The following is a 12,666-nucleotide window of genomic DNA, read 5'->3' as shown; positions in this document are numbered from 1 at the left end:
TGTGTGGGCGGGTGGGTTGAGTGATGAACAGGATGTGTACATTTTTTTTTTACTCCACTGCTTATTGTTGTTTTTTAATTAAGTCGTTTTTCAAGTTGAAATCCTCTCTTCTCCTCTTCAGTTCCTGAGATCAGTATGAGGCCAACATCATCGGGTGTGTCCTTCACCACAGAAGAGCCCCTCCTCCTCTCCACCACCCAGGCCACTAGCCCCGCCCCCTCAGCCTCACCTGCAGCTGAGCCGAGCCCCAACCCAGAGGACCCCACCGCCACCCCGCTGCCCACAGAGGCCGATGGAGAGAGCGGTGCATTCTGGGACAGAGAGAGAGAGCTGGAGAAGGAAAGAGAAAGAGAGTTGGAGAGGGAGAGAGAGAAAGAGCAAGAGAGGCAGAGGGAGCTAGAGAGGGAGAGAGAGAGGGAGAGACAGTTGGAGAGAGAGCGAGAGAGGGAAAGAGAGAGGGAGCGGGTCCGAGAGAGGGAGAGGGAGAGAGAGCGTGAGCGAGAGAGGGAACGTGAGAGAGAGCGAGAGAAAGAGAGAGAGAGACAGAGAGAGCGTGAGCTTGAAAGAGAGAGAGAGCTGGAGCGAATCAGGGCTGCCGCCGCCGCCCAAACCACCGCTGCCCCACGCTCCCCCGCTGCCATCCCAGTGGTGACCTCCAACCCAGCAACCAGCCCTGCAGAAAGTGCAGTGCCCTCTGCTGGATCGGATGACCTGAGCACCACAGAAGAAGATGAGGACGTCTTCCTGTCACCTGAAGACACAACGTTGTTCCCAGGCTTCGGCATGGAAACCACCACAGAGGATGACACGGCCACCACAGCAGAGACCACCCTTGAGCCCACGACGGCTGCACCTACAACCACCGCTGCCACCACGGTCAAGACCAGGGTTCCCTTCAGGCCTAGGGTTCCCATGACAACAGCAACTCAGGCGGCGCCAACAGAGAGAACTACCCGCCCACAGCAGCCCACGACCACACAGGTGAGACTGACAGGGCGGTGTTAGAGTAGGAATATTGTCTATATGTGGTGTCAAGGTTTGGATCTCATCACCGCCACAAGAAGACAAACTACAGCGGGGTGTATTTTGCACTTTCAACAAAGAAAAGACCAAAACCAACAAAGCAAACATTAGCTTTATACTTCCACTTTTGACAATAGAAACAATGATTTAATCAGGAACCATCTGATCAAATAATAAGTTCATATAGTCACAAACTTGCCTTTTCAATACTCAGTACTTATGGATGCATTTCCGTAAATAACAATACAGTATTGAGATTTGATCAAGTGGCAACCTCCGAGGCTTAAAAATTATGCCAACACAAAAGTGCCAAAAACTGCAGCTCCTCTAATATACACTTGAGGCTGGATCCAGAGGCCAATCAGTCTCCACAGCCTGTATAAATAATAGACGTAGCTACCATGACGTCACTCATTGTTTTATGGACTACCATTTTGAAACCTTGAGTTTGGCTTTTTGGCCTTTGCAGTTTAAGTTTTTTGGGGCCCGAGGTGACCATATTTGGACTAGGGTGTAAAGATGTGGAGGAGCAAGGGGTGGATCTGACTCACAAGCTGCAGCGACACCTCACAGACAGCCTGTCACTCAAGAGACATGGCCTTAAATATGCATAACTACAGTTTTCATAGATGTTGAAATTAGCTATAGAGACCAAAAACCTTTTTGTACGAGGCTGTAAACATGATGATTTCTGCTGTAAAGTTAGGAATTTTAACAAGGGGGTCTATGGGTATTGACTTTGTTTTGGAGCCAGCCTCAAGTGGCCATTTGAGGGACTGCAGTTTTTGGCACTTTTGCATTGGCTTCATTTTTCAGCTCCGGAGGTTGTTCCTTGGTGAAAATGCCCAACTTAACAGCAGACAACATGTTTACAGCCTGATACAAAAAACAGATGTGGTCTCTGAAGCTAATTTCAACGTTCATGACAACTGTAAAGGGGGGATTTTTATGTAACTCACTTGTTCACAAGTTTTATTAAAGTAAATAAATAATGTTTCCAATAATTAAGTGGTTAAGTGATTCATAGAGTTTAGCCATAGCTGTCTCTTTTTCTTTTTTTAATGAACTTTTTTCAATTGTTTTTTTTTACGCTAAAATTGACAATAATGTTAAACCACTTGTGAATGACAGTGCAACGCAATAGTACAATACATACAAACTACACAGAAAACACAACAGCAGTCAGCTATATTTCACAAATTACAATTAACATAATAATCTCACCCTAATTCTAACATTTTGGGTGCCAAAGAATGTCTTGTTCAGTATTTGGTTTTACTAAAAGACCCTCTGACAAGTCAGATGTTCAGTTTTTCCTGTATGTACATGTTGTTTATTGTTTTAAGCCTGTTGTTTGTTAGCAAAAATTAGCATTATCACAGTCAACCACAGACTTAAATGCACTGTGCTAACCAAACTAGTAGCGAGAGTAAGGGTTAGCTCACTTCTCACTTCTTCTGGCTCTAAAAATCCAAAATGGCAACTGGCACAAGTCCCAAACTTAAGGCGTGTAAACAGGAGTCCACAAACCAGTGGTTGACGTCATGGTTGCTACATTCATTATTTTATACAGTCTATGGGTTTGATACCAAACCCAACACTGACAGCTTAATTGTTTACAGACCGGAGTCATTCCTCTCAATGGTTTGGACCTGTTTATTTGCAGCCGTCCTGCATTAAAGCATGATGCATTTAGATTTGTCTGGTTTTCCAGATTGTAATTAAGCTGCCAGATTTTATGAAGTGTGTATATGTTTTGGACAATATGCAACTTTCCACTGATCAGAACATACAGAGGCTCATTGTTTCAAAGGCGAAACGTGCGCCATGGAAAGTTCTCTGTTTGTGTTACTTTGGATAAGTTTCAGTGAAGCAGCTCCGTGGAACAAATGTGATTACATCAAATGTAAATTTCCTGTCGTTAGTCTCACTTTGCTTTCTCTCTCTCAGGATGGTAACAACGAGGCGGGCGCTGCAGGACCGAGTGGAGATTTCGAGATCCGTGATGATCGGCGTAATGACCTTGGCCGAGGTATAATGCCAGTGGATCCTGATCTGATTGGTAACACAGTAGATGGAGGAAGCTCTGCTGCCCAGCTGCCACAGAAGAACATACTGGAGAGAAAAGAAGTCTTGATAGGTAGGAATATCTGTCAGTAAAGTTGATGTTAATAATGTTTTAGTATGTTTTTTTCCCCGGTCATCCAGCTCTGTGTCTGTCTGTCAAAAAAAACCCCACTTGGTAGTCACTTCTTAGATCAACAGATCACATTTCCCTGTTGCTTCCTGTATTCTTTCCCTGCTTTCTGGGAGCTGCTAAGATAAACTGGCATTACCTCGCGTTCACGTAGTGCAGATTCATCACGATAAGTGAATGTGCTACTTAGCCCCATTTGACCCGGTGAGAACAAGCAATCCTCTTCTTGGGTTATCCAAGCCTTCCTTTCTCCCAGCTTTTTCCCATCATTTTCCCTCTGGGTAAATCCACTCTCTTTTCAAGTGCTCCCCTCTCCTCATCCCAAAGAGCTGTTGTAGAAAGTGAGGGAGCAGCCAACTTCCCTGACCTGACTGGCTCTCTGTCTCTCCTTCAGCTGTTCTGATTGGTGGACTGCTGGCGGTGGTTTTCGCTGATTTCCTGGTCATCGGTAAAGAGCAGGAGGCAACAGACTTTAGACTAGAGTGTCTGTGTGATAGAACCAAGTCACAACTGCACAGACTCATAGATCATGTATAGGGCTTTACACGTATAGACGCTGTATTCACTTTCATCCATGGGATTAACATGTTAAAAAGGATTTGCAAATATTTACCATCTTTGACTTTTCACACTGATTAGAAGTCAAAGTTAGTAAGTAAGTTATGGCAGAGTTTGTCAGTACATGAAGATGAAAGTTTCTTGTTTTTTAAGTTTTGATAAATGAAACAATAAAATTTTCATTTCACACAAGCTTATTTTTTACCAGAAAAGAGTTTCACAGAATTGTGTTGAGTGCTTTGATATTTTAAAGGTCCTGTACGAGACATTAATACATTAACCCTTTGAAACCAAAGCAAATTTGTTTGATTTCCTTTCAAACTTAGCAAGAAATGAGCATAAAGTATAAGTAAACTACTTGGAAAAAAATGTATATATTTTTTTTTTTTTTTAGAAAGAAAGTTAAAAAAAACCCAAAACAAGACTTAGAAAAAGTGCTCAAATTATTATAATTCTGTTACGTAACTTAATATATGTAATGATGAGAAATATAAATATTGTTTTTTCTCCAGACATTTTTTTCCTAGCTTTTCAAAAATAATTTGCTTAATCTACTTATTTCTACTACAATCTACTTAAATATTTCTTACCAAGTTGATCATTGCCTTTTTTCCCCCACGTTTTGAAAGAAATGGCACCAAAAGTTTAAATACTTGTGCAAGGCATCTATACTACCATATTCTATGTAAAAATACAGAGGATTAAGGTGTCCTGGACAGAGAAGGAGGTCATAATACTTCCGTGTGTGTTGTGATCTGAGCTTCTCTGTTTTTTGTTGTGGTAGACGGCACGACTGCACATACATGTTAGCGCATGTGAGTCCCTCTGTGTGAATCCCACTTGCAAGCTAAATGCATAGCACTCAGACAGCGGTTACTGCTGATAAGACTATCCCCAACTACGGTAGCAGAATGGGGGCGCTGCAGAAGCTTATGGGCTCACGGTGCTCAGCGTTAGATAAATCTATGGACACAGATGGAGCCTTCTGTCTGTACTCTGCATTCATTTCATCTGTATTTTCTGAAAGATAACGGATACGGAGGAAATTAAGTTCTATCACTGAAGAGTGGTGAAGTGTAGTTCAAGCAAGTCACGACCATGGGGCACATATCAGTTTTATTTTATTTTTTTTTTAAATTTATGACGTAATGGAACAAATTGGTAATGTAGTGGAAAGAATTGCGCCTCCACAATTGTCCATGAAACATCATCTTTACAGTAAACATGAAAATTTGTGCGCAGTAATGGTTTCAATAAATGGCTCTGTTTTCATACATAAAGGGAAGATAACTGATCCCTAACACCCACTGTTGTTCACGTTAACCCTGTCAGCTCTGTCAGCACAGTTTGCGCTGCTAGTGCTGTTAGCTGCTAGCTGCCAGTTCAGCCACCTCCATGTTGAGAGCTGTGTGCAGACAATCCGGGCTCAGACTGTGAATCATACATGTGCTATGAATGTTGCACTCAGGCGAACACTAACACAGCTGTTAGCACTGATGCTCTGTCAGAAGTTTGCACATTCGCCCTGTTGGTGTGGTTTTACTCCAGGTGCTTTGGCTTCCTCAGACAGTTTCAAGACATTTGGGTTAGGTTCAAATTGACCAGGAGGGTTGGACATCTGTATAGATGTACTATAATGCTGTGGTGTGATTCAAGGAAATTTAGTTCATCATGTCCTTTTATATAAAAGTGCGAACAGTGCATTTGGAAGTGTAATTAATATTTCTTGTGTTACCTTGTCTGCCATCAGTAAAATCATTAATGTCAAATGACATATTTATGCACAGAGTAACACAAAAACTGCATGATTCAATTTAGGAAATCAAAATAATTTTTGTTATTGGATTTAAATACAAGAAACAGTGTGAAAAGTCAAGAGTGGTGAATACTCTTTTGCAGTGAAAGTACACTGGAAAAAGTTATTGTAAATGCCCCAGCCTGTGTACTCTGATATTGGCAGTAATGGAATAAACAAAGTAAACACCTCCCACACAATGAGAGGACACAAAGTGTTCCTCAAGCATTTTGGAAAATAAACAGTTTGTTCTCCATTTTGGCATCAATACCAATTAGTTTAACGAGGGAAGGTTCTTTTTTTTTCCTCATTTGATAACCACACATTAATCTATCGCACGCAGCAAGAGTTCATTAGCGATGTGTGAAGAAGAAGGTGGTGAAATGCAGCTGCTGCAGATTGGTTACACCAGCCCCATCGGGCTGAACTACTGTGTAGCACTACAGGGCTGCAATTTAGCACAAAGCTGTTGGCAACACAGAACGTATGTTGGCACATTCAGGCTCATCAGTCTTCACTTAGCGGCTTGGTGATAGTGATGCTGTGGTAGCTTTGCTCTGCTTTAGGAGTGTTTGATGCAGCGCGTGTTTGTAGTGATGTAGTCGGCTGCAGGAAGTAACAGCGGCTCTAATGGTATTTTAGTGTTTGTTCATGTGCATTTCTGAGTGTTGTTGGGATATGTAATGTTCTGGAGGGTTTTAAGATATCCACTCTCTTTGTGTCTTCCTTTCAGCGGTGATAGTGGGAGGAGTGGTGGGTGCCTTGTTTGCCGCCTTTCTGGTGATGTTGCTGGTGTACAGGATGAAGAAGAAGGACGAGGGCAGCTACACGCTGGAGGAACCCAAACAGGCAACCGTCACCTACCAGAAACCAGACAAGCAGGAGGAGTTTTACGCATAACACTCGTATACCAGAGAGACGCACCGCACGCCGAGGGAGAGAGAAAGATCGAGAGAGAAAAGAGAGAAAGATACTCTAAAGCTCTAAGCCCCTTCCTCCTCTTCCTCCTCCTCCTCTTCGCCGCCTCCCCCTCATCTGCTCGCCTCTCCTCATCCCTCTCTCCGAAACACTAAAGAGCGCCTCTCTCTCTGCGGACTTGGAACTTTCTTTTCAATGAAAACGAAAAAAAAAGAGGACAAAAAAAAGAAAAAAAAAATCCAAATATATTCTGAAAAAATAACACATACACACCAGATGTTTTTAAAGTAAATGTTGTTATTAATATTCTACAGATTCTCTTGTTCTGTATGTAATGATATGATTATTTTGTAAGAAAAAAAAAGAAAACAAAACACAAGCTCTTAACCTGTGTTTTCCGGCACAAAGAGTTTCTCCTCTGTTTTTATGGAGCGGATAAAAAAGGCTAAAAAGAACGAGGAGAGGGGCGAGGCAAGCTGAGCGAGACAAAAGAAAATGGGCTCGACTCTGGCCCCTCAGCCCCCCCCCCAAAAAAAACACACAGAACGTCTGGTTGGCCGCACAGAGCCCAGGGTCAAAGGTGAGAGGAAAGGTCTCTTTTGTGCCTTCCATCCCTCTGGTGCTCAGAGACGCATACACACATCCATACAGCCACATGAACACACGCTTACAACACATGCACATGCACATGTATCTGCTCGAAGGTGGCTCTGACCTCTCTCTCTGTGCTCGGCCAACCAGAAAACAGCGCTCATCTGTTGGTGTGTTTCCCAACGTGGAGGAGCCGCTGTGGAAACATTGGCTGATTCTTACACAGCCAATCTGCTCCTCTAAGCTGTACAAAGACTAGTTACGGATAGTAATAATAACCAATAATATATCAGTGTTTGGGCTGGATGGTGAAAAATGATAATAATGATTAATAATAATAATAATAATAATACCGTAATAATGATAATAATAATAATAAAAACTTAAACAGGAGGATGTGTATTTAGCAGTTTAAAAAAGTTTATATGTAAATATCAGCGTATCCTTTCTGGCATCACTAACCATCTGCATGATCATGAAGAGTTTTTATTCATCACATCTGTCATCACTTTAGATGAGCTGTGCTCTCGTCAGCCACAGGCACACACACTTACACACACACATGCACAAACACACACATGCACACACAAACAAGTGCAGACATTGCTGTGCATTGAAATACACAACACAGACTTACCTGTAAATCATATCATTCAAACACATATCAAACCCATTATCATTATCATCGTCATCGTGATAGTCATCACTTGTGATACGAGCAAGAGCGGGTGGTTTCAATATGTTATTGATTAGTTAATCGATCAGTTGCCGGTTGGTTTAGAGTTTGGTCTGTTTGTGTAAAAGCACAACTACGTGTCCAGTCATCGCGTCATCCGACCCCCCCCCCCGCCCCAACACACACACGCACCTTTTGCATGCCTCACTTTTTTTTCTTCCACCATTGGCTCTCAGTTTGGGGATGGGAGGGGCCTTTGGGTGTTGGGAGGGGCTTTAATGAAAAGTGTGAATCCGTGCAGGAAGTTGCTAACACATGCGCTAATCCAGTCAAAATCACAACTTTTGTCATGATTATGAGCTTTGAATTAGTGTTTGTGGGGTCAACTTTATATATAACCTGCTCTTTATCGGGAGGGGACAATGGGGTTCGGTTTGGGACGGGGAATGTGAGGAGACAGGAGGGCTGTGCTTCTATCTAAGAGATTGTAACAATAACCACACCAGTGCGACTGGGCTAGTAGCTTCTATTATACTCAGTACTGTAGAACAAAAATGCATGGGAGTCAAAACTATACTAGTCTGGGTGTGTGTGGATGCCTGTGTGTGTGTTTTTGTGCGTCTGAAAGAGAAGAGGGGTGAGTTAAAGTTGGAATGTACTGTGGTCGAGTGTGTGTTTACCTACTCCAGCAGTTCTCACGCTCTTCCACAGACAGGTAACACACCTCTTCCACTCCTGCGTGTGTATGTCGCCTGCCCCCTCGCCAGTGTGAGAATACGTGTGTCTACACTTCATCGAAACGCGCCACCTGTGTGTGTGTGGTTGAGTGCTTCACCTTGGTATTTCACAGCAGACTCTTGTGTACACTGACTAGCCTGTCGACGTATGTGTGTGTGTGTGTGTGTGTGTGTGTGCGTCTGCGTGTGTTTCGTCTGTTCACTGCTGACCGAGGGGCAGCTGGTCCCTCACAGTGGCTTTCACACACACTGACTGTGTCTTTTCACTGTCTGACTGTCTGCCTGTCTGTCTCTCTGCCGTAGGACAGACAGACACACAACACACGCCACTTTCTCACAGGCAGGAATGATCTTAACACGTACTGTCTTTTTTAAAGTGACTGTCAAAGTGTAAACATGTGTGTTTGTACCCATCTAAGCCTGCGTAGCCAAATAAGACGTGTGCGTGGTGTGTACGTGTGTGTGACAGAGGTTGAATTTGTACGTGTGTGAGTGTAGGTATGCGTGTGTGTGTGTGTGTGTGTGTGTGTGTGTGTGGGAAGCCCAACGGAGGCTACACTACTCTATGTTTTGCTGTTCCCATTCCTGTTTTTATACATTTGCATTTTTTTAAGGCTGAGTTTCTGTCATTGGCTGAGTGAGCGAGAGGAGGCGGATCCTCCACGCCACCGCCCTGTCACTAATCTGCCACTCTGTTCCAAATAAAAAACCTGGTTGGGTAAATCTGTCCTCTCTTGTCTTTTTTTTTTTTATTTTTTTAAATTTAAGCGCATCAATGATACTTTTTTTATTCTGCTGTTAGTTTCCAGTTCACCGTCAATAACACCTGAGTCGCTGGTAGTTTGACTTTGTTTCCTATGGACGGAAACAGGCTAGCTGTTCCCCCCTATTTCCAGTCTTTATGCTAAGCTAAGCTAACTGGCTGCTGGCTGTAGCTTCCTTATCTCATTCTTTGCACTATTCCTTTAAAGGAACAGTTCACCTTCACATTGAAAATACAAATCTTTTCCTCTTACCCACTGCTCATCAGTGTAGATAGATATTGGCCTGAAAGATGTCTGTCTTCTCTTGAATATAATGGAACCAGATGGCACTCGGCTTGTGGTGCTCAAAGTGCCTAAGAAATACACTTGAAAAACTCAACATAATGTCTCTTTCCAGAAACTATGACCCGGTTACTCATGATAATCCACAGACCTTGTTGTGAGCACATGGTCTGTGCATTATCGAGTCATTTCATTCATTTCTGGAAGGAGAAATTGCTGTTGAGTTTTTTTGAATGTATTTTTTGTCACTTTGAGCAACACAAGCCAAGTGACAGCTAGTTTAATTATATTTGAGAGAAGGCAGACATCTGTACAACCGATATCTCCAACACTGGACAACTCATCCCAAAACAGTCTAGACTGATAAACAGCACTACAGGTAGGAGGAAAAATATGTTTTGTGAACTTGATTCAAACCGGTACTCCTGTCCTGGAAAAATATTAAAATTAGTCACATTGTAGTCACATTGTGCAAACTGAGAAAACATCATGTGATTTTTCAAATGTCCATGGTCACTTTTAAATTAATTAAATTTATTTAGGAATGCCCACCATGTGAACTCAATATAAACTCAAATAAAAAGATTAGGCAATAATTTAAGGCCCACTTCAGTTGATATTGTACTTTAGCGGTGCTTATTCCCTAACAAATACACAATTAATTGAATTACCAAAACCAATTAACATGCAGTGAACCTGGGCATTTTTGTAGCCTCTAGGGGTCAAAGTAATCTATCTTTGTTCATTAATACAATTATGACTTGTCCAGGGTGTACCTCACCTCTCACTCAATGTCAGCAGGGACAAGCTCAAACCCCCTACCGTCCTGCTGAAGGATAAGCAGGTGTAGATAATGGGCGAATGGACTGAAGGACTTTACATAATACATTACATAATAAATCATAAGACTATTCAGTTTTAGGGTGCTCTTTTCACTCATAATGTGTAAAAAAAGCTTTTCTGTAAAATAAAGAGTGCTTGAGTACAATAGAGAACTGGAGAGAAAAATAAACCAAAATATTGTGAGTATCCCCTGTTGGCCTTTTTATTATCACCAAATGTACCTGCTACTTGAGGGAGTTTTCAGTAGAGCTGCTAATGCACTTTAACTCAGAGTTTTTAAAACAACTAATCCAGTTTCCACTTGAGTAATATTTAGGTTAAGTACCATTTTTCTGGCTAAATCAATAGTCCTCTCTCTTCAGCCCTGAATTAAAGCTGTATTTTGTACAGACAGTAACATGAGTTTAATGACTTTAAAAGCACATTTTCTTACTAATCCTCTAGTGTTGTGTCACACTGCATATAGGTTAAAATTTTTTATTAAATGTTATCTGACATTTCTGCCTCTATTTTAATACACTTTGTGGCGCTCACAGTAATTATGACATTATGTTGACAAAAACATCAACACTTTCTAGCATAGGTGTAGATTTTGATTGTAAGTGTTTTACAATCAAAATTTCCCAAAGGAAGGACCCCAAATCCTTCATTTTATATGTGTCTTCCCCAATTTTGAAATAAAACCTTGGCCCTTGCTTTCTACAGATATTGTCCTGGTTATTTTTGATAATCCACAGAATAGGCTATTCACATTACAACCTCTCTTGGTAGAAAGTAAACTGTTGTCAGTGTGGTCTTTGTATTAAACCGAAGTAACCAGGACATTGTTGCTGGAAAGACACACTACTGTTGAATTATTTAAATGTAATTTTTCAATTATGTGAGCTTTACAAATGAAATTCAATTTTTTCCACTTTGCTGGGGTGGAAGAGTACATCTCAGAGACAGATATCTCAAAACTTGAGCAAAAAAAACAACAAAAAAAAAAACCAAAAAAAAAAAAAACAGTTTACATACCGCTGTGTGGGTGATAAATATCCCTTTTTGTAATTTGGGTGAACTGACCCTTTTCATCATGGTCTTGGCTTTGATTCAACTCCCCCCTGGTGCTGGACTCAGCTCAAACTGGAGGCCCAGGATTTGTTCGCCACTCAGGACTCAGCAGTGAAGCACTTCACACGCTGCATAAAAAACGGATGTGCAGAGAGAGAATGTATTTTAGTAACATACATTCAAGAACTCGCATGCAGACATGAAGTCTCACTCTGGTGTTATCACACACCAGCATTATCTAGGCCTTCATACCATTTGTGACCCAGTAACATTACACGCAACCCTGTATGCCTGACAGAGCTGCTGTAGATCTATATGTGATCACAGCCTCTTAACAGCCTATTTACACTTGCTGAACTCAGTAGACCCTCATGGGAGGAAGAGCTCGAGATGTTATTATTCTTAAGTCATTGCATAAAAGTGTACTTATGAAGTGATTAGATAAACTGTCTGTGGGGATTTGTGAGCACACAGGAAAGAAAATTATACCAATTGCAGCTTTATATTGTTTGCATCAAACCAGATGAAATCAAGGTCACCTGATGAGGCGGAGTCTGCAGATGGCCTTTTCCCGGATCCACAGAAGACAACAAGCTGTCCTGGCCTTGAGTAGAGGGCTGCTGTTATGGAAATGCGCTTCTCACAGAGGAAGAGGGGGGTTTATGTGAGTATTTGTCTGTTTGGGAGGGGGAGAACAGAGTGAAAGCTGAACAGTGAAGTTAGGGGAGACTGAGAAGCGTTGAGGTGCCTGGGGGCCAGTCAGTACCCCATCTGGTGGGTAACAGTGGAACAACTGGAGCAAGAAAACCAGCTTTTATCCAGACTCCATGATTATTATTTTTTTTTAATCCAGAAACATGATGTTAAACTGCCAAATGTATGGAAATGAATAACAGATACTGAACTTTATATATATATATATATATATATATATATATATATATATATATATATATATATATATATATATATAGCACATAATATAGTATACTTATAGTATATGTGTATTATATAAATATATGTATATTATATATGTACCTTTTTCACAATTACTTTTATTTTGTCTGTTTTAGGCATTTGTAGAATAAGAGGCTCAAAGGATCAGCATTATGTACCAATAAGCATAGATGGATTACAGAATGGGTCTACTGGGCACAGGTCGGGGGGGGGGGGGGGGGGGGGGGCTGTCCTTCACTGGCAAAATGTCACTGAAATTAAAACATACCAAC

The 12,666-nt window shown here is 41.6% G+C and overlaps 1 protein-coding gene across 1 annotated transcript in view; it reads left to right on the top strand.

Annotated features, from left to right (window-relative positions):
• The window catches only part of sdc3 (syndecan 3), a 45,721-nt gene extending 38,159 nt beyond the window's left edge, over nucleotides 1-7,562 (top strand). The window contains exons 3-6 of the mRNA XM_042507050.1: nucleotides 122-384; nucleotides 475-981; nucleotides 2,974-3,163; nucleotides 6,307-7,562. Of these exons, the coding sequence (XP_042362984.1) occupies nucleotides 122-384; nucleotides 475-981; nucleotides 2,974-3,163; nucleotides 6,307-6,473 (1,127 nt within the window). The 3' untranslated portion in view covers nucleotides 6,474-7,562. The remainder of the gene's footprint in view (nucleotides 1-121; nucleotides 385-474; nucleotides 982-2,973; nucleotides 3,164-6,306) is intronic.
• Nucleotides 7,563-12,666: the final 5,104 nt, after the last annotated feature.

The sequence above is a fragment of the Plectropomus leopardus genome, chromosome 18 (assembly GCF_008729295.1).
Source record: "Plectropomus leopardus isolate mb chromosome 18, YSFRI_Pleo_2.0, whole genome shotgun sequence".
In the NCBI taxonomy this organism is placed as follows: Eukaryota; Metazoa; Chordata; class Actinopteri; order Perciformes; family Serranidae; genus Plectropomus; species Plectropomus leopardus.
Note: the sequence above shows the minus strand (reverse complement) of the source record. Positions and strands in the feature narration are given on the sequence as shown.